This window comes from Phaethon lepturus, unplaced genomic scaffold, assembly GCF_000687285.1.
Source record: "Phaethon lepturus isolate BGI_N335 unplaced genomic scaffold, ASM68728v1 scaffold15240, whole genome shotgun sequence".
Taxonomy (NCBI): domain Eukaryota; kingdom Metazoa; phylum Chordata; class Aves; order Phaethontiformes; family Phaethontidae; genus Phaethon; species Phaethon lepturus.
In genome coordinates this window covers 15,704-42,818 of record NW_010512753.1, presented here as the reverse complement: position 1 = coordinate 42,818, position 27,115 = coordinate 15,704, and the positions used below count along the sequence as shown (strand labels likewise).

The 27,115-nt window shown below is 39.0% G+C and overlaps 1 protein-coding gene across 1 annotated transcript; it reads right to left on the bottom strand.

Annotated features, from left to right (window-relative positions):
- Positions 1 to 2,244: 2,244 nt before the first annotated feature.
- On the bottom strand, positions 2,245 to 27,115 carry OSBPL11 (oxysterol binding protein-like 11). The gene is made up of 12 exons (XM_010288081.1): positions 27,049 to 27,115; positions 25,800 to 25,975; positions 24,950 to 25,029; positions 23,741 to 23,923; positions 19,424 to 19,625; positions 15,035 to 15,180; positions 13,175 to 13,315; positions 10,100 to 10,598; positions 8,311 to 8,497; positions 4,608 to 4,790; positions 3,844 to 3,997; positions 2,245 to 2,538 (listed from the first exon to the last, which is right to left on the bottom strand). The coding sequence occupies exons 1-12, from the start codon at positions 27,108 to 27,110 to the stop codon at positions 2,461 to 2,463; spliced, it is 2,091 nt and encodes a 696-aa protein (XP_010286383.1). The 5' UTR covers positions 27,111 to 27,115; the 3' UTR covers positions 2,245 to 2,460.

Genomic DNA, 27,115 nt, shown 5'->3' with positions numbered 1-27,115 from the left:
CCCCCCCCCCCCCCGGAGCACTCCCATGTTAAAAGAAAGCATTTCATGTATTTTAAAAGACTATTTCTTCAGCATTGGGTCTATTTCTAACACAACAAAATTAGTAACAGCTTTCTCAGTGTGAAACCACAGGCATACCAGACAAGGGTGGAAAAGAAATAACTTGACTAATAATATTATATAAGGAACACAAAATGGGTTTATGGTCAACATGGAAGCTCTTCAGTCTGTTTTACAGCCATCACCTTGATAAATTCCCAAATCAAAATTTTAAGCAGAGCTCAGTGATTAAGTCATAAGTCGATATTTTAATAAGTACAAGTTTGATCCCTGGAGTATGCTCAGCTGATAAAGGTTTGTTTTCTGCTCTGATCATCGCAATATTAAGAGCGGACCTTGCACCACAGCCCTAGCTGTTTAAAGCAAATCTGCTATGTGACACAGATAAAACAACTATGAAGCATATACAATGTTGTCAATTTTTCTGTCCCCCTCTCACCCCCAGTTTAGCGCAGGTACAAATGAACCAGGGAAGTTCACGTGTGGCCACCATGATTCCTACCCCAAATCCTGAAATTGGCCAAGGAGCACTCCCCAAATGTGCCACAGACCCAAAAACAAGGAGGAACTAATCCCACTGTTTACATTTTTATTTTTATTCCTGGTTAAACATGAAAATGCCCAATGGATATTCAAAACTAACACAACAGGATGGTTGTATAGAATATCACAAACAAGACAGCAGGGCCTAAAACATTCTTCTGCTGGAGAATATAGTTACTACTCAAGTGCATAGTGCCAAGATATCCCACCTTAAGGGCCAAGGAAAGCCCAGGCAGATCTCCAGATAACAAGAACCTGGTCACCTGATCTCTAGGAAAGCAGACAGAACAAATGAATCATTTTGTAGTTTTATTACCCCCACCCCCACTTCTCACAAACGGACTATGACTCGCATTGAGATCTCAGTGCATTTCACAGAAAAAAAAAAATCATGTACAAGAGGATCAAAATAGTTGTGCATAAACTCCACTCTTTTTCCGCACAATTTACAGTTTGTATTGAAAGTTAACATGGTTATTTAAACCTTCTGATGCATTCTTACACTTGTATCTTCTCCATGGAAAACATCTTACCAGATCACACAGTTGTGAGTTCTCATGATGCTGGATCAGGTGCAGCCATTGCCATGGCTGGGAAGTGGCAGATAATGTTATAATACACTGACTGGAAGACTACATCAGAAGAAAAAACAGATTAAGGCACCATTGTTGGAAAAATTAAGGTAGCTTTTAGTTACAACAATAATGAAAGCCATAATAAGTACTATTCTTAATTGCCAGCAATTCTTAGACTTCAATAAAATAGTTATTAAAAAAAATGTTTGTACCTGAATACAGTTTCCTGATATCTGATTGTGTTTCAAATCAATACCCAGTCCTCAGCATAATCAGCTTTTTTTTTTTTACGGTAAGATGAAAAACCAGGACCTAAAGTTCATGTATTCACAGGTCACATTTCACTGCTTTGTTCTGAATAACACCACAAGACAAAAACCAAAACAGTCCAAAGGACAGCTTGTAACACTGATACTTCACCTCTGAGATGATTAGATGGGCAGAGAAATTTAAATACAAAATTGTACACTTTCTGTTCAATTTGAAAGCCTTAGTCCTCGGGAAGGGAAGAGGAGGAAAAAAAAGGCCAAACCTCATTACATTATAACATGAGAAAAATCAAAGTCACTCAAAGAGATTTAATAAAATTAGGAGTTGAAAAGTGTTCAAATTACTTTTCCAATTCAAGTCAATTATTTCAAGTATATTAAAATGTTTCAGAGGAAAAATTTCTCCATGGTTACAATTCTAATTGCTTTTATAAATCCATAAAAAAGAAAGGTAGTCTCTACATATATCCCATATTCCTCCGATGCATGCATGCATTTTCTCTGAAGAAAAAAGTCGTCACGATCCAGTTGTTTCTTAACACTGATTTCAGGCATATCTTCCAAACAACCCTCCAGTTTTTTGCCAAAAAGGTTAATCACTGGGCATAAAAGCAGCAATCTTTTGTTGCTGTTGTCTACATGGGTACTGAGCAGGTTTCAGTTATTAAAGAGTGTGGTGCAGATTCGGAAAAAAAGTTCCCATGTCACTCCAAAACCCAACAGTTCCTTCTTCTCTTAGGCAGCTTTTGCAATCAGATCTACTTAGAAGAATCTTACACAATTCAGATAAAATCTCTTGGATCATACAAAAAACAAGTTGGTTGACTGTACCTGGCAAGTTTGTCTCTACAACTTTGATTTTTTTTTTTTAATAGCTTTAAAGTGCCCTAGTATATTTATTTCCTTATGCTCATTTAAACAATTACATAAAAAGGGGACACTGTGATTACTGTGTTTTGAGAGACAGAGGGGAAGGAGAGGAAAATCAGAAAACTCATCTTAAAGCAGCTTTTCTAGTTAGTGTCCATTTGCTGAGTTTGTGCAGCAGAGACTGTTTTCCAGAGGGGTTTATGATAAACCCAGCCCTCTCCCTGTAATTTAAAGAGAAGATACAGTTATAATAAAGACACTGCCCCAGTGTCTTTCACACAGCTAATAGACTGATGGCTGTGAAAACCAGAGGGACATAGCTTATGCCTTTAACGCCCACAGATTAAGACACAGAGATCAATGCTGCAGGCTTCCGAGACTACTTCAGAACATGTACGGACTCTTGCCGAGCCACAGCTCTCGCTGGGAATCGACTGCACTTGTAATTAACCCGGATGGAAAGCCACTCTTCCCAACTCCACGATCCAGATTACTTTAAAGAGCCAAACAAGAAGCCAGCAGAGATGCAGTTATCCAGGATTATCAGCTCTAACACAGCCCAACTGCTTACCCGGAAATGAAGTAGCTCAGGATTACGTTTAAACATTTTCTGACTAGATCTGTATCTCAGATTAGCAACAGAATTTCACCTCTTCTAAATCTAGATACTAACAATACAAATATCTAAATCTGAGCTAGTCATACTAACACAGTTTTAGAGAACAAAAAAACTTTATCGCAGCTAACTGACAGTCCTGAACTCTAAAAAACAAAAGTGGAAGAAACCCAAGGAAAAAAACGCTTTTTAGCCTAAACCTACTAAACTAATAAACTACTACAGCATAAATTTTAGTTGAGTCTTCTCATCTTGGAAGGGGCTCAAAGCAACTCTCTACACAAGCAGGGTCTCATTATCTAGATCACAAGGAAAGCCTATTTCAACATTATCATACTGACAATGCCCAGTCTTCCCGGGCAGGCTACAGTTCACTTTAAGTCTTACTATATTATTATTAATACTGTTCTTGAAATACAGGTTAAGCCATTGAACAAATAAGTTCCATCCAAAATAGAACTCTTTTTGTTCTTGTATGTTACAAGTTGAGCATGAACTCGCATTCCTTCTTGTTAACAGCAATATCTTGGGTCCATATGCACGCAACAAACAAAATTAGTACTACTCATTATTTTCTTTGGGTATTTACTGTTACAGCCTACTTGCATGTGTACATGTAAAGCTGTTTTCCATGTGCCATGAGGAAGCGCTTAGTGAAAGAAACCGGAACACAAAGCAGGCATTTTGTTGCAAGGAAATCACAAAATCAAAGTGTTTGGGAAACGAAAGGTAAAGACACACCTTTACATGTTTGGGAGTGCTTATGTCACCTTACTCCTATGGATCCCATGGAGCTAAACTGTAGGATCTAAGGCCAAATATTCTGACAGGACACGGACCCATATGTACACCCGTTTTCCTTGTAGCTCTGCCTCTGCCTTCATCAACAGCTAACTGCTTGGGAACTTACTTCTTTAAGGAAGTATTTAGTACACCAAGGTGCTTCTGTTTCAGCACGAATCCTCTCTTCATTCCTCTGTCTTTCTTCAAGGGCTCGTTTGTGCTCTGTAGCCTTATCGATGTCTCCATCCCGCAGAGACTCTGTTACATGCTGCCACAGCCTCCTACAAAACAAATTGTTAACTTTACTTCTCAAAAGTTTTCTCAGCCTGCCACCTCGAACTACTGAATCACCATACGCAGTTCTTCAGAACCAGAGCATTCCCTCCACTTATACATGACAAACCAGCCCAGGTCAGAGCACCACGGTGCAGCGTAGGTGGAAGGGCTCGGGGCAGAGTCTTGCAGCTATGCTAGCAACGAGGTGCATATAGGAATGGCTCCAAAGTTTTGGCTGTGCCAGGCGTCTGTTTGTGGAAGTGTTATTCAACAAGCAGTTTCTTGTGAGGACCTCCCTTGTCAGGAGCGGCCCCACTATGTAGCTGATGGTTAAAAACAAAACAACTAAGAAGGCTCTGTTCTAGCAGGAACTTTATGAACTCGTAAGACAACTCTGTGATGAATAAGAGAGACAAGATAAACAACCATGGGCCTGCACTTGTTTTTTGCACTTTTTATTACGCACTTGTTTTTTGTTTTTAAAAAAATAAAAAACTTAGATCACTGCCGCTAAGCACTATCCACAAATAATATCTACATTTGCAGGTTTTCCTAAGGCATTCACCAAACTGCTTCGGACAAAAAGGGTCAGACAATAGTAAACACATACTCTACCTAGATTCAAATGGTCCTTGTTTCTCAAGGGGCCGGACTCGTTTTCTTGTCACAGACAGCTTTGTCAAGTCCACATATTTTGTCTCCCCGTTGCTGTAGGTGAACTCAAGCACACTGTTCCACTCCCCCTGCACTCTGCACACCACTGTGTTCGTCATGTTCTGCTTCACTTCACCTGTGACTCTAGGAAAGCAATTTATTTTTAAAAGGCCATGGCTGAAGACACCTCAGGACTATTCCTTGCATAATCACTCAATTCTGAATGAGTCTGCAAACTTGTCCCACTGTCTTGAAAAATGTTAGTTACTTGAATTGCATTTGCATGGAGAAGCTCAAAGAGCAAAGTGACTTTAACTCATTGCTCCAGTTCTCTTCATGTTACCCAGAAAACTCCATTTTTGGCTTCAGCTTACACTTGTTTCAAACCTTTTAATGGAATTGAAAAAGAAACTAACACAGGCTGGTTCACATATGACAAGTAGTTGATCATCTCCACTTGAAACATCACATCAGATACGTCCTTCAGACTTAAAAAATAAAAATTAAACTTTCTAGCAAGAATGTATCTCACTACCTGCTGGCACTTTATCTCCCATCTTTTATGGCTCGATATTCTCCATTGAGACCAGTGTGGTCTCACTTTTACGTCACTCCAACAAGCAGCAGACACACAAAGGCAGAAAGCAAGGTAGAAAACTAGGAATCAGGAGAAGTGCTTTTCTTTCCTGTCTCTTCCACAGAAACCTCTGCCAATAATAAGATACTAAAAATGTCTTTCTAATATGCAATGTTTCATTCAAAGTCTTGTACAGATGCTCAAGTAGCACCATAATTACACACACTGATGCATATTTTTCTCCTCAACATCAGGACCTGTCCAAAGACCTCTTGACACTAACTCCATCCTGAATCAAGGAATGGAAGCTTACGGAGCATTGCTAGGCAAGCAAATTACCACCCTCAAATGGAACTTTTCTCCTAGAAAGAAGAAACAAAAAGGTCTGCACACCATGCAAACAAGACTTGAGACATTCTCCCTTGTAAGGTGCTGCAGGATTCACAAAGGACACTATCTCCAGCTCCAATTAAACTGAAATTACCTGTGCACAAGCTCTCCACAACACACCACTCTCCACCTCCCCTTTCCACATTTCATCAGCGCTCACACAAAGTACATGTAAGTATGAAAGGAGATGTAACATTATGTGCAGCTAATAATAGCTGACTTACACACCACTGGTTTGCTCTTATTTCCTTTGAGCAACTGCATACAGAAGAGCAGAAAGCAGAACTTCCATGCTCCCACCTTGCCCACGCTGACTGCACGGTGCCACACTCCGAGGAAGAAGGGAGCACAGGACACATAGATGCCACTTCCCTTCTTCCACATGCACCGGTCATTTCCAGCTGTGTCTGCATCTCCCTCTCCGAGGCTGGCACCAAAACAGAGAAACTAATTTCTCAGGCGACGTATCGAACGAGTACCACAGGCCAGACCTTCCAGCACAGAGATACTGGATGCCAGTCAAATCAGACCTGCGAGGAACCCCCAGGGTAGGCAGGGAAAGCTCGCAGCTGCCTCGGAGCGGGAGGCAGCAGCCAGGGTTTCTGCCACATCTTGCACATGCGGGAGGCAGCTGGACCCACATCATGGTCCAGCAGCTCAAACCTAATTTAACTGTATTAGAAAGATCTTCCAAAAAATCCAGACTGATAAGTATGTGCTGCTCAGGCACAGTTTTCTATAACAAAAAATTAAGTTTCATTCAGGAAAACAGGCCAGAGTTGGAGCAACATGAGAAATAAAAGTACATTTACATTCAACTATTGAGCTTTTTTTGTGGAAGTTTACAAGTGCTAACAGTTTTCGAAAACAACTGAAAGAGTAGGCAACAAGCAAGGAGCCTTCATTTTGTGCTGCTTTTTCATCCTGTGACTTCCACACCTCATCCAAGCTGTTACACCTGGTGGAGTCCCTGTCCTCCTCCCAAGAGACCTCTGAACAGACTGAATGCCAGAGACCAGCCCGTTCGGACTTTGCAGTTACACCTTCACAAGTTTAAAAGCTTAATTTTTCCAAGTGCTGTGTGGTTACAATACAATACTGGTATCCACTATTTTAATGTCAATCACAAAATTACTGTCTCTGCTCAGCTTAAAGTTATATCACTCACTACTAAGGTGCAGTGTCAAGCTACCACATTAAACTTTCCTTGCAGCCTGTATTTCTTCAAGTTGCATTGCTCTGTGGCACGCAACCATTCCCAGCACTGCAGATCATAATATCTGCCTGAACTGGTATCAGTGATAAAAATCTGCTAGCATTTATTTGTAAGCTTGGCATGATTGATATATGCCTAGCTGTTTGTTATCATCATCTTTTATTTCATCAAGTTGAAGCGGTACAGAACCAAGGAGGCAATATCCAGCTGAGGTCTAACAACAAGGGTCACCACACAAAAAAGAAATCTATAACATTGCCATAGCAACTCACTTGCGCTCTGTGTAACCATGACAACACTACTGCTTCCCCATCAAGAGATTCTTTGGGCAATGTCCAATCATCACCATGTCAGATTTTCAATAGTTAACCGTACCTTGAACAGATCCGTCTTTAAAAAGCCTCTACATCTGTGACTGATTTCAGAGACACAAATAGCAATAAACACAATTTTAGCAATAAATACAGGCTTACCCTACTGTTTCAGGAAAAGTGATTTAGAGAAGAGTGCTGACTTTTTTTTTGCAACCTATTAGAGCAACCCACGTTTAAGAAGTTGTGATGTTCTAGGCTGTTGCATATTTCATTATTACCTCTAACACCTTTCATCTACGATAGGTTTAAACAAGCACTGTCCAGTAAATAGCTAAGAGCAAAATACCCTGAATAAGACATTCTTTGTGTGACTTACTACTGAATTTTCTCCTTCCTCAATTCACTGTCTCTGTATTAGCAAAAGGCTGATCTGCAGCAGTCTTACTACAACATGTCTAAAACCATCAGTGTTAATGAGTTTCAAGAGCTTTTGCACCAAGTGTGCAGACACTTCCTAGTATCTGCTAGAAGTAACCCCAAGCAAACTTCCCCTGGATCTTCTTTCTTTTACCTCTTAGTTTTTAAACATGCATGCGCATGAAGAATTGCCACTACCGGTATTACCGTCTTTAAAACAGGGATTTTTACCTAGAGTAAATAGGTTGCTGAAACTTTGATAGTCCTCTATTTCTTATACAGAAATCCTAAGACTAATAGTCTTCTGTTATTTATTGATGTTCCCTGCAGTGCAACTACAATGCGTGTTGCAAACAACATGCAACCCTTTAAGATAGCAAGGTCAACCTCATTTCAAAGAGCAAAATAACTTCTAGCAGAAATAGGAGAACCTCTGGCAGCCAGGAATAAAAGCCAGGAGCTCTGTTTTCCCAGTGGTTTGAACAGAGTCAGACAAACATGGAATTTCCTTACTGTCTTTAAAACGCAACCTCATTCTTCCTTGATGATCACATGAGCTGCAGTTGTCTAGCTATGATATTGTTTAAGAGCTCATAATACTTCAGGTTTATATGAGCAGGAAAAACTATGTTTTCTCAAGACTATCAAATAAGCATTATTCTGCACACAGAACAGGGGAGTTACACAGCTACTACAGTTCTAGAGTACAGACTATGTGGGAAAAATAGGGGAAAAAAAAAGTGTTCTCACCGATGCAATTTGCCACCGTAGAAGGGCTTGGTGTGAAAGTTAATACTTGCAGAATACCCAGTCTTCACACAGTTAATGTTGACTTTTCCTCCCAGTTCTACCCAGGGAACAGTTAAAATTGACCGAGCATACGCACAGGGCAGAGAGAACGTGTATTCTTCCCCATGTTCCAAAAGACTTAAGAGACCTGTGTGAAGCAAAAAAAGAATCCCTAAATCAGAACCTTTTTAGAAAAGACAAAATGAGTTCTTGAAACAGATATCCACTACTATACCTGACTACTTTTCCTCACAGTCCCTCACACACACAAAAAACCCCACTACAAATCCATGAAAGTAACATTTATTACAGATTTTAGATAGAAACATTTTCCTGAAATTACTAACCTGACTAACATGCATTTATGTTTCTTTTGGGAAAAAACATTTATCCTAATAATATTGCTCCATAAGGTACAATACTGTGCAATATACTTTGCAGTAGTATGTAAAAGGGCTGGTCACTCTCTTTCTGATGCTTCTGGAGCATGACAACACAAGACTTATGCTGCCAAATGTAATAACAAATGAACGCCCTGAACTACAGATCCTGAGGAGGGCTCATAAATACTCTTGTTCTGTTTTGCCTCCCTGTAACACATCCTACCCTATCTGAAGGCAGGTAGCAGCCTCAAACCTCTTTGCCGCACCTCTCTGCAACGATAAACCCAACTGTTCCCTGACAGCAGCTTTTGCAATACATGTCCAGAATCTCATGAAAAAATAGAATTTTTCTTTGAGTTTTAAGATGTGTGCGTTTGATTCCTATAAAAAAAACACCCCACAAGGTCTACCTCTTGCTGTTACAAGAACATAGTATGACAACTGACTGCTGTCTGCATCAACCCATGCCTCTGTAGCACATATCGCTGTGCATCTGACATAAGTTTGACAAACAGGAGAAATTCTGGAAAGATGTGACATGATTTCAGAAATGCCCTTAGAGGAGTTATTAACTTCAGAAATTACCTAGTACAGCCAAAGCATCAAGACGTGCCTTCCACATCCCCTGCCATGATCATTCCCTTGTCCAGTATGTAGTTTACATGCAAATACCTGGAATCCCCTGTTGCTGGGCAATACACACAGGGGACACAGAATAGGAGATGCTGTCTCATATCTTGCTGTAAAGACTAGTGTTAAAGGGGAATTACAGTTTAAGGGCAGTTACCCTTCTCTGTCCCTAAAGGATCCAATTTCTGTAGCTAAAATGTATCTTACTGTGCAGGTTTTAGTAAGTAACAGAACCAAATTGAACACCACCACTCCGATTTAATAAATGCCTGATGCAAATTGGTTTGTTCGATGCTTGCAAACTGGTATTTATGAATGTTTCCAATTACAGTAACTGCCCTTTGGTTTAAAAGTCAAAATTTTATTTCCAAATATAATCCTCATTTTTGGCAAAGCATAAGCCTATTGAGTTTTTTTCTTCTTGATGTCTATAATGAGAACTTGTATCTTCTGTACTTTGTAAACAGTAAAGAAAGAAATCACTGAATGACTATACACTCAGGTTTACAGATCACAGATATTAGAAGAAAAACAAAAGTACATTAAAAAAATAAATCTGAAAACCCACAATAGCAGCTGACATGTCTGCAAGCAAATTTTTTTGAAAAGTCTTTGAAAGAAAACTACTGAGCAGTACTCATCTGCATTTCTGCCAGAGGCATACAACATCAAATTTCCTCTCAAACTAATATTTTAAGAACTTTCTAAAACGAATAAAGGACAGAAGTTACACTTACCCTCACCAACCATCGTCACTCCTATTGACATTCCTAAGAATTTACTTTTTGTCCAGACATGGGCATTGACACACATCTTTCTCTCTACACATTCAGCATAAAACCCTGAGACAGGAGGATGGTGGGACACTTGCTCAGCTACAAATTTTACTGTATAGTAGTCCAGATCTGTTTGGCTTTCCAGATCTTTGGACAGAGTTACTTGCTCTGAAGGGGAGTGAGCAGAGAAGTTACTGCCAGCATCAGTGGCTACGTCGCTCTTCGGCATCCTCCAGGAGCAATGGAACGTTTCCCCAATGATTGGATTGTATGGTTTCTTTGCAATAGCTCCTTTGCGACCTTCATGAAATGAAGTGAGATAATACTCAACAAAGCGGATCATCCTCTCCTCAGGGGAAGTGCCATTTGTGATTGCAATGAAGAGATCAGGATGGGACATGAAGTCCGCATACATCTCCAACAACGACCGCTTCTCTAAAATAAAAGTGGGAAGAACCACCTGAAATAAAAGAAAACCCAGAAAGCTCTAGTAAGTAAAAAAAGGAGAAAGGCATTTTTATAAAGGGTAGTTCTCATGTGGAGGATTCTGTCCCGTTTTGGACACCACACTTTCAGACTGAACTTTCTTGTCCTTCTTCTAAGATGTGAGCAAAATACAGCGATAAGAGGTCCCAGAAAAGTAATTTACAAGGAGAAAAAAGCCCAACTATTGTCAGTTAATCTATATTTACATAGCACTATATACATATATATACACTACATAGCACTACAGTATGTTGTTTTATTCCCCAGTAGGAATGAAACTGTCCAGAGACAAAATAAAATTAAATGAAGTGACAGGTTGCCCAGAGAGGTAGTAGATGCCCCATCCCTGGAAACATTCCAGGTCAGGTTGGAGAGGGCTCTGAGCAACCTGCTCTAGTTGCAGATGTCCCTGCTTATTGCAGGGGGGTTGGACTAGATGACCTTTAAAGGTCCCTTCCAACCCAAACTTTTCTATGATTATATTACGACTAAAGAGGTTGAAAGGGATTAAGCATTCCTCAAAAAACAGAAGAGAGATGGAAAGAGATAATGTGTTCCACACGTCTGTGGAGGAGAAAACAAGCTGGAACGAGCTTGCCCAGAGAGGTAGTAGATGCCCCATCCCTGGAAACATTCCAGGTCAGGTTGGAGAGGGCTCTGAGCAACCTGCTCTAGTTGCAGATGTCCCTGCTTATTGCAGAGGGGTTGGACTAGATGACCTTTAAAGGTCCCTTCCAACCCAAACTTTTCTATGATTATATTAGGACTAAAGAGGTTGAAAGGGATTAAGCATCCCTCAAAAAACAGAAGAGAGATGGAAAGAGATAATGTGTTCCTTGTGGAGGAGAAAACAAGCTAGAACGAGCTCAAACTATAGCAAGGAAGGTTCAGAGCAGAAATTAGAAAAAGTTTTGTCTAATGGAGAGAAAAGCAGGCAAGCTATGCCAGTGCTCTTGAGAGCCTGCAGAGTCTCTCACCACAGCAACTAGGAGAAGCATCTATGAGAAATAACATAGTACAGGTTGATACTCTCCTCTGAGCAGAGTACCTTACACTTTCCCAGCTATATTTACCACTGTAAAAAACAGCAGTCCTGTCCTTTGCTGGGCCAAGAGCAATACTGTAGAGTAAGAGACTGTGGGTATCATCAGTCTTTTCCTTCCCTGTAGTGGCAACTAACCTCATGTAAACAATTGTTGTAAAGGGCAACAGGGTGTCTCAACCATCAGATCAAGTCCATTTAAATCTGCTGCATTCAAAGAGGTAGAGCACAGATACAGGACTCTTAATAGATATACAAGTTAAGCTGAATACACTTGCCATGTTGTTGCAACACCAACATGGAATATTAAAGTTGCTCTTCACTTCAGTGCCCTGACATTTAAGTTAAGGGAGATTCTAAGAACTTCATTACCTGTTTTGAAGTCAGGCTTGTTGCATTTCAATGCTTTGCCTGCTCTGAACTAAAGACAATTCTACACATGCAGCCAGAAGTCACAACTGGTAGACAGACTTGACAATTAGTTCCAACTAAGAGAAAAAGACAGACCAAATCCAATCTTCAATATAAGTGAAATACTGACTTAATGAATTCCTGATTAAGCAGCAGGGGTTTAAGTTTGGCCCACAGGCAGCAGGGCCTGTGCATACCATCTTTTTTTTTTTTCTCTAATTGTGAAATATAAGCTCAACAATACAAGTGTTTCTAGTAGCCAAGTAGCTAGTGCTCAAAAAACATAGCTTGAAAAACAAATTATAATCCATAATTCCAAAAAGAGTGTTTTCTTCATTCCATGCCACTGTAAAATCCATTTTTTCTTTAAAAGTGTCTAGTGCTTATGGTAAGATGTGTTTACAGGAGTGAATTGAACATAAACTGGTTGCAGCCTGATTCTCCCAGATTTGCTGCCCAAGTTGTCTAGTAGCAACTGAGTGTTAATTTTTCAAAGCTGCTTGCTTTCGAGATCTGCACTGAAGTGTCAAACCCAATTCTCTCCAGTATAACTTTGTTCCTGCTTGCTATAGCTGTGAGCAAACACAGAAACGAGAATAGGACAGAGAGGTGTGAACAGATATCTGATAGACAGATATCAGATAGATAATGGGGAACCAAAAGAAAACTTCTTTTCAGAAGCAGCATAAACATAGGTGTAAGGTTATGCAAGTTGCGTGTAAAGGCATTATCAAGTGAGAAAAAGTGTTATGGAAGGAAAGCAGAAAGACAAAAATATGAGGAAGTTGAAGAAAACAGCATGGAAAGAGTAAGGTGCAAACACAGGAAAGAAAACAGGCCATTACAGGAAAGCAAACAAAAACATAGTAGAAAACACAAAGAAAATGTAATAGAACAGATATGGCCAGTTGCATTAAAGAAAACCCACTCCCTCAGCACGTTTCACTTAAAACCTGCCTCAAACTGTGACATCGGATCTTGGGACCTGAAGTTGTTACAGGCCACAATTTCATATTAAACTCTATACTGTTCAATACAGGAGTTGAGTTTAAAATGGCACTTCTACTGTAGCCAGACTTCACGCTTCAGTTACTTACTCTTGTTAAGTCCATGCCCAGTTTCAGCTGAGACAAGAGATGCAAGATAACGCTGCGCTGTTCTTCTACTGCTCCTAGATCATCTTCTTTATCATCACAGATATCCTCCAGCTCCTCATCTGGATTTATTTCTTCAGGTTCCTGGGAGAAGAGCCATAATCATCAGCTCAAAGTTGTGACTGGCCAGACAATATCCAAAAAGGACTTCATATTGGTATTTAACTATCCACATACGAAAAAAAGACTAAACAAACCCCTGCAGAGAACTACACAATGGAATCTACCCCCAAGATAAACAACAGCTGAAGAATTTAAAGGGACACTAAGATAACTCGGTGCAGATTTCATCCAGAGGATTCAGGCTAAGACTTTTACAATCTCTCACATGGGTCGGGGCAGGGAAACTTAAAAGCAAATATGATCCGTTTTCCTCTAAGTTTTGTGAGCTAGCAGAATGTCAAGCATCTAACACATACACCAAAATAGTGAAGCAAAAGCTAGCAGAAATTCCAACCACACCCCTCCACCTCCACACTACTTCAGGCTTTCCAGTGTTGCCACCATTACTCCAAAGGCTGTAGCAAGTGGTAGTTCCTAGTTATTTGCTTACTGTTATTCCCAATGACAAGCTATTAACATATCCTCAGGCTAGTCTTCACAAGCAGTATCATTGTTGCTGCTAGTGCCAATTCGTAACAGCAAAGGAAAAAGGAAAAGTAACTTGAAGTAGTTTTATAAAGAACAAAAAACACACACATACACACACCACACACGAATATAACTAAAACACCCAGACAGACTAGCAGAAATTACACGAGCCCCATTTTAACAATTGCCTCCCTGCAAGCACCGTTTTGAGAACCATCACCCCACAAGAAGAAAGTCAGGTGCTTCAGGTGGAAAGGACGGTAGTATTCCTTGGGCTCTGAGCAGCATCCTCCAGGGGCAAACAGCTGGAGGGAGGCAGATGCAGAGGGGAGAGGCACTGAATGCTACAGGAAGGCAGGAATACGTGTCTGCCTAAGCACAGCCCTTTGTCCTGGAGCAGCTGCCCTACTCTGATCCATTTAAAAATCTGTAAACTATAGCAACTGAAAAAAATCTTTTCCATTTTGATTTTGCTATGAGATTGCACAGTGCTGTTGCAGAGGCATACAACAGCACGTTATTTTTTCACAGCGATACAGTCTCATCCGAACAACTGTGTGAAACCAACTAGTATAAAAAGAATGCAATTACGATTTTCTAGCTTAGTGAGGAAAACATGTTCTACATCATAATCCCTGCTGGCTTTTTACTTCAGTATTTTGCACTTCAAATCAATTTTGACAGTTATAATGACACAGACTGTGGATGTATTTCAAATACATTAAGCCATCCTGAAGTCAAGTGATAAGAGTTGCTCAGATTAAGAAAAACAGATCCAGCAAGAGCTAGAAAAGAAAGACAGGGAGATTTAATAGCTGGAAACTGGCAATTTTGGTTTTGTCCACTCAGGCAGTTCCTCTTGGGCCTATTTTGAGAGTATCAGGAATTCCAGTTAAGTTTTATGCACTTCAGTATCCACTTGTTTTAGATCAAAATGCAAGGGAATACTGCCTATTTCAACACCTTGCATTACCATCCCAACTGGCTCTCTCCACTTGACAGCTAGTTACAGAAAGCAGCAAAAATGTATTGAAAAAGCAAGGTAGAAAGTTTCATTTGCTGCAACTGTACTCATTCCTCCTGCAACACAGCTAATCAGAAAGTGTGAGAAGAACTGACATGACATTAAATCATTTTTACATAATATGAGAGACACATTTTCAGATATTCTTCAAAATTCCCCACAGAAATGGGATGTTCACATTACCTTACCCTTGTTAGCTGGCAGGCCTCTGCAATGGACTGCTCTTCTCTGACAGATGCCGGCTTGTTTATCTCTGCTGGGAAATTCTGAGCCGCTCCATTTTTGAAGTGGTTTGCCAGAGATATCTTCGGTTCCAACCAACTGATCGTCGTTCCTGAAGCAAAAGAAAGTTTGCGCTGAAACTTGCTCATCCTCTGGAAGATCAGTAAATAGCAGTTTTCACAAAAGAGCTTTTTTTTAAGGAATAAACTGAAAGCAGCCAATTCCTCCTGCAGCCAATCCCTTCAGCAGCCACTAAACAAAGGTGGTGCAATGAGACACCACCTTCAGTGATCATTAGCACAAACACGGCGATTGGCGAGCGGTAATACATGCAACTTGGACTGCAGAAAGTAGTTGGTGTCATGAAAGGTGTAATCAGATACTGCGGGAAGATCCCAGTATCACAGGAATGTTAAGTAACACAATTTTCTTTAACTGGTACCAAAAAAAACCAACCCAAACCCCTCCGCTCCATTCTAGACTAAAAAGAGCTAAAGCAGAAAAAGTTTTGTTGCCAGTGTTTTCTCTGGAGAGGGTACTTGTCTTTTCTCAGCAGCAAAGGCGGCAAGCACAGGCTGTTGAATAAATAATAGTTGCTTAAAAAAAAAAAATGCTGCAGGGCTTGGAAAACTATTACCCACTTGATGATTCCAGCATCTCTAGTTACTCCCAGCTAATTTATCAGAACGGATCAGGTTCCTCATTAAAAATACAAATGTTCCATTCTTTTTCAAAGGCTAATAAATGTGCAAGTGACTCCAATCAGTTTTTACTGAAGAATACACAAACTGACAAACAATCTTGATTGAGTTGCAAATACAGAAATTAGGAAACTTGGATTTCTACCACCCCCCAGCAGTTTCCCATGCTTAGGAAACTACACCGACGTGTCTGTTGTCTCTTCCTATATGATACACAATTCTTTTTCCAGACCTCTCTTACCTGGTCACATCCTCAACCACAACAAGCAGAGTAAGCTTAATTCAGATAAACAGCAGCATTTCCACCAGGAAAATACTGGGGCAGGAAAAAAAATCCAGCTTTACTAATGGGACAAGACAACTTTTTCCACAGCAAGACAGTTTATTTTCATCAAATCTATTATTCATTATTCCATTGCACAGTAAGAAACAAGAATCCCTCAGCAGTTTAAGCTATTTAAATAGAAGTTTCAGAGAGGTAAAAAAATAAGATGCTCAGAATGTCACTGTCACGCTTACCTTTTTGAAAAGGTTTTACTCGTCTTTGAAACCTCTTCATGAACAGTAACTGCTTTCTGAGCTGTAACTTTCAACACAATAATCTCTAATTGCATGTTCAAGGATGCATTTAATCCATGCTCATATTAGCTTGAATTTAACAAGTAGCCTCCCTTTTACACTCCCTATCAGTTACTTCTAAAATAACCTTATTTATTATTAAGTTCTGTTTAATTTTCACTGTTCAATTCTAGGAGGTTTTTTTAAACTGATTTGAGCTACCAGTTGCATTTTAATCTTTGTGAATGGACAGGATATCACACTAGTGCTTCTCTTCAACTGGAAGAGCATATTCAAATCTGCTCTTGACTATTTCAGGTAGCACAAGCTATTCTCTTTACTTGTGATCTCCTCCTCCCCAAAAAGTCTTCATCTTTTTTTTTTTTTTAAACAGCTGTCAGCACTTCCCCTCTGCTACAACACAGACCTCTCAGAGTCTATAGTCTTCACACTCAACATTTTTCTTCAAGAGTTGCAGAATGTTGTTGCAATTCGCCTTTATGATAACGAAGTGGGTTGTGGTTTTTTTTTAATTCAGTACATCATTTCACCACTGTTAACATTTCCTAAATTCAAGTCAATAGCTGCAACTCTCTTGTTCACTTTAAGCCTGTGATTTATAGTATACCTTGATGCAGTTGGGACAATATTTTCACTCTTCTGTTGATTTTTTTCTTTGAACAATTTATGGCAAACTGGCACTCTTATCTAATTTCTAATCCTTGTTTTTTTAAGCTGGGCAAGCACTTGCCCAAAACATTCTTAGCAGTCAAGTACCACTTTACCAGACCTAAAAATACTTTTTTCCACTTCTTGTTTCAATTTATGTTCTGTTAGACAAGTCTCCTCTTCATCATCATTTCTTGCTGCCTCTCACTCATATCTAGCTGAAGTATGCTGACCTGCCTTTATAATCCTAGGAAGATCAAACAGTACCTGCATATATTTTTTTATTTATATTTTATTAGATAGACCAGTCTGCATTCAAGATTTTTTTCCAAGAATCATTTTATATTTTCCTACAGATAAATATAGAAGTGTCTCCTGCAGCATTTGAATTAAGAACAACCTTTTTCCTTTCCATATCAACTTCTGAAGCCTACCAAAAATACTCCACCAGTTGAACAAGAAGGATAAGTATCCCTCCTGAGTGTGGGGGGAAAATCTAAGTTAAATAGACTTTAGAAAAAAATTCTTCACGATCCTTGAAAGGAACAGCTGTATTACAGTGTCTCTAGAAAGGTCACACTAGTGGGAGAGTGGAAGGCTGCAGAAAGGCACGCACATTCTTTTAAATGGTCTGTTTGTAACTCTGGCCCCAGGAATGCACCATCCAACCTGCTGCTACTCCCCTCTCCATCATTCTCTCTACAATATCACCAGAAATCTTCAAGATTTGGACATCTTCAAACAGTATTTTCAGATTTTGCCATTAATTAAGATTTTAACTTAAAATAAGATACTAACTGAATAGCAGTCAGATGACTTGAGCTTTTCCCTGCATAGTCTAAAAATTTAAACAACAACAAAAACACTTATCAAAAAAACCCCCTTATCTTCTTCATAAGTTATTCCAGTGGTGCTCACTGGATCCTACTTATTTCCCCAGATATAGTAACAGGTCAAAAAAAACCCCACCTTAGTAGCACACGCACAAAAATGCCAAAAGAAAAAGACTTATGTGCACCTCCCACAGTTACGCATCAATAGTTAAAAAAATTCACAGGGAATAGGAAGTTCTTTCAGTGTGAGTAACTTTGGAGTTCAGACAAAGATTTGCAGAGGTGCAATCCAGTTTTTCATTTTTAAAATTAAATTTTGAACTTAAATGTAGCAAAAAAAGTTAATTCATCCTGTTCACATATTCTTTTAACGCCTGTGGTGATTTAAAAATCACAAATTTTTTATATCATTTTAAAATTTTTATACAACATCTGTTTTCATCTTAGCAGCTAAACTAATTACAGCTCCGAAATAATATGCACTGGCAAAGCAAGTACCACAAATATGATAGGAATATGGGAAAGATAAGGTAGGAGACAATTTATGAGTGTACTTTGTTACATACTTACCATATCTACTATATCTGTTGTATAAGAGAAGCATTTGAAAATCCTCAAAAGCTTTTTGCTCACAAAAAGCCACAAAGTAAATACATAGGGGAAAAAAAAATCAGAGTAAGATGCAAAAGAATTCACAAACAGGAAAGCACAAATTCAGTTCCATACGCTGCACACAAATTAGGTGGAACGCTTCTGGTAAGTACCTATTTGCGTGGAAGCAATCAATCGTGCAGACATAGCAATGTATTTGTCTGGTGTATGTGAAAGCATGTTATTCCACGCCCATTAGCAGCGGGGTTTGTGGGGGCTTTTTGTTTGTTCGCAGTTTGGTGGGTTGAAAAGAGGGGGGGGGTGGGTAACACCTTTAACCAATTTGCATTTGCTTACAAGTCTGTTTTGGCCTCAGAATGGAACATGACGCTTAGCCCATGTTTTAGACTAGGATGTTAACTCAGAATAGGAATACTGATATACAAACAGTATTAATAATATAAACAGTATTAATAACCTGTGCAAATGTAAAGCTTTGTATTTAAATGCCTAACTAGAGGTGAAAGCTACACACATGTAAATGCTTGTAATAGGTACTTAGTGCATAAAAAAAGCATGACATTTGACAGAGCTGTACTGGACACCACATATCCTGGAATATGCAATCCCATAGAAGTCCCCGTCCACTATTACTGCTCCTGAGCAGCCAGTTACATCCTGAAGGCAGCCTTCTTGTTGTGGTATCTTATGTACTTTATTCTGTTCTGAGATGCTCCCAACAATTACACATTATTTATACAGCTGCTGCCAGAGACTTCTTGATAGAATAGAGAAAACAATTTTAAAAAACAAAACAAACAATATGCATGGGAGTTCTACCCAACACCAGAAGTCAGACTCTAGAGAAACTCACAAGAAACCAGGCAGCCAGCAGTTCTCTCTACCTGTGTGAAACTGGATTTATTGCAACAAGTATTTTTGCACAAAGGAAAGGATGTGTGTTTGTTATAGAGTTCTGCTCTTTGTGAGCATCTATACCCACCTGCTGGTAAGGATCCCTTTTGTTGAGAAGCATGTTGTAACTGGAGAATATGGAAACAGTCATTTAAGCAGTTCATGGTTGCCATGGAAGTTGCTTTCAGCATTAACAGGTCTTGATCCAAGGATGTAAGGTGACCAGAGACAGGAAGGCATTCTATGCTCCTGATCAAGTCTCTCTGCTGGCCCTCAGCCTGAGACATCATCTGTCAAACAAAACAGTCATTTATCAGGTGACGGAAGTGTGTTGTGCGATACGTGTTTAGCTGTGCACACAGAGGATCCCAAATGATTTTATGACACTAATAAAGCTACAAGGTAAGAGATGTATGTAAAGTTAACTATACTTTTTTTTTCTTGATGCAGCTACTAAAGAGTCATTAAATGCATGATGAAATTCCCACAGCAATACATGGCACCGTATTAACAAGCAAAAGAATATCAAAGTGACTTCAAAAAAAAAGCAAGAAGGAATTTGAACATGATACTTGCTGCAGTAAATCAAACACTTTCATGCTTGGTTGATGGGGACAGGGTAGGGGGGGAACCCACACATACTCTGTGTGAGGAGTAATTAAGCTCTGTGCTCTGCACAGCCTGGAAGAGGATCTATGAAGCACTGTCTGTTGGGTATCAAGATCTTTTCACTCCCTACAAGAAGAGATCCAGCACTTTAAAGGAAAAGACCTGTATCACTCAGTTTGACTCAAACCACACAGGAGTGTCATTGACTGTCTGCACCACCACACTTAGGCTCACTACCTCACTGTTTACTTTGCAGAGGAGGAAGAAAAATCAGCATAATTTTCACCTTCATTGTGTGTTCAAACGACAGCTTTCCTGGTGTCATTGTCCCTCCTGCTCTGCCCCAAGCTCCCTTCTTCCTTCACACAGAGCTATGCATCCCTACATCACAGAACCTGCAACAGCACATTTGCCTGCAAGAGATACAGTGGCAAAGCACACCAGCCATCAAGCAGCACCCTGTGGTCTTCCAAAAAACCTACATACTTTTCTCTTTGTACTCACAGAAGCAAAATATTGCCCAATTTTGAATCACAGGGATGAAAGCAAACTTGTATACATGCCAGTCCCTCTTCTGGGGAGGTACAATAAACAGTGTTAAGGTAACTGGATAGCACTACTCTCTGATCATTGCTTCTTCTGGCAGTTCAGTTAAATGTAACAACAGATTGATTTAACAGAGCAGAAGAAGAATTTCTCTAAAAAAAATCTGAGATGCATTCATGCATTTAACTGCTATGGCACTGCTTAGTTTTTTAATTCACCAATCCTAGCAGTATCTTATGGATTTTTTTTTTTATTTTATTTTTTTTCCCCAAGTACCTTTGCCTGCAATCCCTTCCAGGAGCTCTTTTAATAGCTTTACACAATAAATACTTTGGCAATACGTATTCACCCAAGTTCACAATATGTGGTATTTGGAACGTTTTAGGGCTTGACTACATAGCATGCCATGGTGTGAATTTACAGAGCATTGGCTCTTTGGAAGTGGAGTTAACTGTGCACTGTCAGCCTTAGCACGTCCCAAGAGTGACAGAGCTGAAAGCTAGTAAAACACTTAGCTATTTAGCCTTGCCTGTGCAAGCACATCAATTGCTATCAGAATATGCATCTTTCTTTCAGTCATGAATGTGATATAAGTCTGTGTGCAAGTTTTTTCTCCAATATTTTGAAAAACTCTGCTAGATTAAAAAAAAAAAAAAAGACACAGATAATTACCTGACAAATCACCACAACCCTTCTTGTGATCTTCACTCTTAGTAATTTACTACGTGGTAGCACCCAAGCACCTTATTTCAGGATCAAGCCAGGCAACAGGACAAGCCATGTTACACTGAGCATTGAAGTCCAAATAGGCTCACCTCCCCTTTCGAAAGAACACACTTTGAACAGTCTTAAGTTTTTCCTACTTATACACTCCGATTTTTAAATAAATAAATAAATAATAGCGCCAGGAAAGAAAAAGCAGTGCAATTAAAAATTTAAAATCTATCAGAATTACATAGGCTATAGTTCTCACTTTGCAAATACACACACCTGCATTTAGTATGAGCCTGCATAAAGATCCTCCTAGATCCTCTATTTTGCAAGGTATCCAAGTCAGCAGCGTGACATGTATTCAGATAAGAACAAGGGAAAGTACAAGGGAACAGGACTGACAGAAGAACCAGCTACAGTGCAGTTCACAGGAAAAATCCAAAGAGTCACTACGCAGCAGATCCTTTGGAAGGGAAACTGTTCTTCCCACAGCTTCTCAAAATTAATTTCCAAGTATTCAAGCTGTATTATGCTCAAGTGTTAACAGACATGCACCTGTCCTTTGTTATTTTAAGTCATTTATCTGTATCTAAAATAAAATTTTAAAAAAAGAGACAGGCATTGTATCAAACAAGCATTTTAGCTTCAAAAAGGTAAGCAAACTAACTTGGACATTCAGAAAAGCAACCATTACTGAGGATTCTTCATCTGTACAGGTCAAAAATTTTGATAAAAAATAAAGTTGATAAATAATCATGCTGTGTCACCAAACTAAGTAACAATCACAAAAGAACATGAACAGTTTTCTGTGCTCTTTGCAATGCTAAGAAAAACCATTCCACTTTACTTTCCACCGAGAATCCCAATTAGAGGATGCAAGCCACTGCTTCAGTCCTCCAGCTCACACTCTCTCCTCTTTTCTCCCTCAAATTTTGAATGACCTATTACCATTTGAAAAGTTAAAAAGCCATTTCTGAAACATTACCTCACTTAAAAGTAGCTTCTCAAACACCAAAATATAACAGATAAAAGAAAGAAAAACTGCTGAGAGCTATTAGCATGAATTCTGTAAATATTAATGCCATGTTCTATACTGTTGCTCTTTTCATGCAATAGGTTGGAAAGTGCAAATACTATTTAAGTTTGCCATACCTTGTTGTACCACACTAGTAAGAAGTACCTCACAAAAGGTAACTTGATGAATCAAACTGAAAAGCAACTATGTGTATAGCTTCAGTTTTAAAATGAATTTGGAAGAAAAACTTCTCTTTCAGAAGAAAAAGCAGATGAACCAGCTCATAAAAAACAGGATGCCAGAACTTCACATGTCTTTGGATTAGCACTGTAGCAGACTTTAGTGTTATTGGAGGATATAAACAGGATGGCGGCAGCTCCCCTTTTGCAAGATATCTGCAAGAACAGCCTGCTGCAGACAGAGAGGTTCACAGCTTCTAAGGTCTAAAGAGGCAGTCGCCTCGTCTAGCTTACTGAATAATTATGCCACAGCACTTGGTTTAATGCAAGGAACAATGATGATGGCAGCATACCATACCAGGAAAAGTATTTTCAATACCTATTTACATCTTCCCACCCATGAACTCAACCACAATGCTCAGCCGCATATTTTAAGGTTAATGACACTCAGAATAAAGAGCATTTTTCTGTCCCAGTTTGTCTAAGCTCAATTTCTAACTATTCACGCTTACTAGATTCTTATTTGCCAAATTAAAAAGCCCTCCATTAGAAACTTATTTTTGCCAAGAAATGTATCACACTACACTGCTAACATTAAAATATTAATATCAATACTGCTACTAAGTAACACAGGTTCATAATTCAGCAATAAATTTTGTTTTACTATTAGCTTTAGATTTGCATGGTCTACCCTGTAAATATTCACAAGTTAAATCAACTAGTAGTCAGTCCATTCTGACATTCAAGATGGAAAGGTAATTATTTCTGTTGTTTTCCAAAACACACGACACCTGAACATGCAGTGAAAAAAGCATACTTATGAATTTCTCATTTTAATTTGCTATCTTTTCAATCACATCCATCCCTAGACAATTTGTCCACATGAATTAGCATACCAGAAAGTGGTATTAGCATTCTTAAACATCAATCATGACCAATTTCTCCTTAGTCATACGAGACACAAGCACAGCTTAGTCAATTCTTCTATAGCTTGACACACGAAGAAAACAGTATACGGTATTATACTATCATAGTATGGTATGTTATACTTTCTTAAGCATATTCCCTTGTCACTTGCAGTACTAGGACCTGCAAGGATGAGAACATGCAAAATCCTACCTTGAGCATCAGAATATTGTTGCGGAGTACAAAAATCATAGAAAATACATCACATACTTCCACTAGTAGCCAAGGCAAGTTACTTATCCTCACACAGCTATGTAATAATAGTTGGATATACTGTCAATATCATGTCCTAAGCTAAGAATAGGAGGTTTTTCCACAATCCTATAAATAATAGCACAGCTCTTTCGAAAGATTGTAACATAATTTAAGGCATACAAACCTCTCTAACATCTACAAGGTGATCTGGCTGCATAATAGGAACTCTTTTTCCAGTTGGCAATCTGTGATGTCCAACACTGAAAAAGGAAACTGCATTTTGACTGGGTCGTCTTTGCACGCCAGGAGAGTTGGCACTTCCTTGGGATGCAAGAGAAAAGCTGCGAGATTTCAGAGGAGGGTTGTTCTAGGGAATAAATAAGCATATTGAGAAACATTTACAATTAATTCCTAAAACCCAGCAAATATTCTAATTTGAAAGATACAGCAGAACAGTTTAATGCTTTTTTTTTTTATAGAGCGAGAACAGATGACAAAGCCCTAATAATGTATTAGTAGCAACTGCTAAATAAATATTTTGCGCTATCTGCTGACAGTTGACTTGTTTTATAGCCTAATTATGAACAATCTGTGAAATGAGATTGATCAATATGTATCACTTCTCTGACTTGAAAATTAATCCTCAATCTGCAACAGTACTAGAAACTGACTCCTAACAGATCCTGCAAGGATAGAGCCCACATTTAAGAGAATGGGATTTTGTTTAGAACTATTCACTGAACTTATCTCTTAGAACAAAGCCAGCTACAAGATGTTGATCTTGTCTTAAAAGCAAGGTTTTATTCAGGTATCGGAATAGGTGTTATGGCAATCAGGAGGTTCTATAAAATACACTGTATTTGCAAGCACCACATGGTTCGCAATTGGAAGAAACAAGCCTCAGATAGAGTGTTGAGGACTTGCATCTCAAACACAAGAATTAATCCTAAATGTATTTGTGGGCTGTTGAGTAGTTTAAAAAAAAAAAAAAAAGATTAAAATAAAAGGAAAGCTCCCAAAATGGAAGGGCTTCAATAACACTGAAGACTTGTTTCCTTATACACTAAAAAAAAAAATGCAAAACCACTGTAAAAAATACTGGGCTAATACTCTGATCTTTCAGTTCTGCCTCCTGTTCAAACACCAGCTCTCCAGCCCCTGCTCTGGAACACTCAGCTCTTCAGAGGCAAAGTAACTTCTATTTGTGTCATTCCTAAAGCCTATTTCTATTACAAGTCAGCTATTTCTCAGAAAAATGTTTCTTGACCTTAAGTGTCAAGCCCAACCACAGGTCCTTTTGTAGTATTTGTCTTAAATAACAGAATAGTTGTATTTAGAACTACTTCTATCACCAGCCTAAGTTATTTTTCCCCACAGAAGTATCATACAATACCTTTCCAATAGCTTCCGTATGATGCTGTGTGCATATCTGTAGCCTGCTAACCCAGTGTTGCCGTTCTTTAGCATCAGTAGCTAATAAAAGCAAACCAAAATGATTATGTATATGAAGATCTTTTTAAGTATCAGCAAAAGGCCGCTTACTTCTTTAAAACAGACAGAAGACTTCAACAGTATAAAGTATTTTTTATCTAAGAGTTGCTCAGCTGACCAGTAATTAGCTATAACATTAAATAAAGTTCAACATAAGTGGCATATACTTTTTTTTAAATTTTGTAACACAGAAATAACTTCAACAAACAATAACTCCCCTCACACACATTTTACTCTAACAACATTTTCCTAGAATTAAAGTACCCTGAATTAGATACTGACAGCAAGCCTTCAAGGGAAAAAATAGAATATTAGCCCAGATTTCCACAGCCTGCAAAATCAGAGAATGGGCTTCCATAACCATCACAAGAAGGCTAACATATTGAACATTAGGAATAATGTAGTTCTGTGCAAACATCCACACAGTCCTGTTATCTACAATGACTTAGAAAACTCTGAATCAGTACAGTTTAAGGACACTATACATGAAGATTAAACCCCCATTCTACACATCTTAAGTTCATGGTCTTCTGAAAGTCATCAAAGCCAAAGAGTATGGAACCATCTATAAAGGAGGACAGTTCCTACCTGAAGAGCAGGATGAAAGTTTCACATAATTCTCACTGCAGCAGTCTGCCCTAAACAAGTTTTCTTGCTTTGGACCTGCTGCCAAGCCCAGCAGAGCAGCCACAGGTGACAGCCAGGAGTGTCCTCTAGTGGAAGAATCCCCTGCCCAAGAATCTAGGTCCTACCTCTTAGTTTATACTGCTCCCCACTGGCAGCATTGACGGTAAAGGTGTGAGAGTCTTCATCACTGGGTGAAATTACAGCTCCAGCTAGCTGCAGGGTACCCCTGGGCTTTAGATGTCTAGACTGCTCATTCACAAAGTACTCCAGCAGGCCAGCATCATTGTTTAAAACAAAAAATCTGTAACGATAACAAAGCAAATACACCAAATAAAATCTGCTCATTCTTTTCCTTTCTTTTGTGGGGCATGCGGGACAGGGCAGGGTTTCTACTGGGAGAAGTCAAGGCTTTCATTACAAGTTGGCACAAATGGGGTTGGGACTTAAAGACTTGAGTCAGTACAATGCCAAACACACAAGTTACGTCCCCAACAAGACCGCACAAAATTTATCACTTTTTCCTCAGCAACCAGGGATTGCACAAAAGAACAGCTGTGCCCACAGAAAGGTGCTATTGCAAGATTTTGGGAATTAAAAGAATATCCTGAATCACTAAGGCTTTATACATACTTAGACTACACAAATTAAGGGTAAAACAGCCCCAGATACAAAACAGTCAAGATACAAAACTGAGAAACTGAAGCAATTCCAGATTTTAAAAAAATCAAAGTGGACATCGTGCTTCAACTATTCAATTGAGTTTAACGATAAGTGTATTGACACAAGTCACTGTATGCCAGGGGTAGTACAGGAATTTAGGCAGTGTGGTGTGCTAAGGACTTGTCTCTCCAATATTAATTTGGTTGCATTGTGCTGCTCTGGGAACAGCATGAAGCAGGAAGCCTGACCAGAGTTTCACCTGTCGAAGAAAAGCAAGTTATTCCAGGGGAGACAGACATCCTGGGGAACTAAAGGGAAAAACTTGCTTGAGGTTGAATTTTCAGTAAAGAAGTCTTAATTATTTTTTTAAAATGGATGGCATGATTTGGCATAAAGCTGAAGACTCATCAGAAAAAAGACAGTAGTTTTCATGGAAAAGGAGGAAAAAAATAATGCTGTACATGCTTTTTACACATACAAGCATAGTTATCATACACCAAATGAGTTAACTGCTTCATACCTCCTGTGCATTTTTCTTATTCATGCCTTAACATTACTCATCTACATGTTAGCTTAATCTGAGAAAAGCATAAGACTCTTCCATAAAGTTTGCCTAACAGAAGGGAAATCCAAGTATTATTAAAAAAATCTGAAACCTGTTCACTTAGATGCTGCAGAGACCAACATTACTAAAAAGCACCATAAAAGACTTACCGATATTGCCAACCAGTGACAAGATTGGTGTATTTCATTAAATAGCCATAAATATTTTCCATGTGAT

Bases quoted from the DNA above. Each gene is read 5' to 3' on its own strand.
- OSBPL11 (XM_010288081.1), bottom strand. From the start codon at position 27,110: ATGGAAAATATTTATGGCTATTTAATGAAATACACCAATCTTGTCACT. The intron at 19,626-23,740 runs GTTTGTATGCCT...TTTGTTTGACAG, and splicing joins ACCTTGTAGATGTTAGAGAG to ATGATGTCTCAGGCTGAGGG. The intron at 13,316-15,034 runs GTAAGGTAATGT...CTCTTCTCCCAG, and splicing joins AGGCCTGCCAGCTAACAAGG to GAACCTGAAGAAATAAATCC.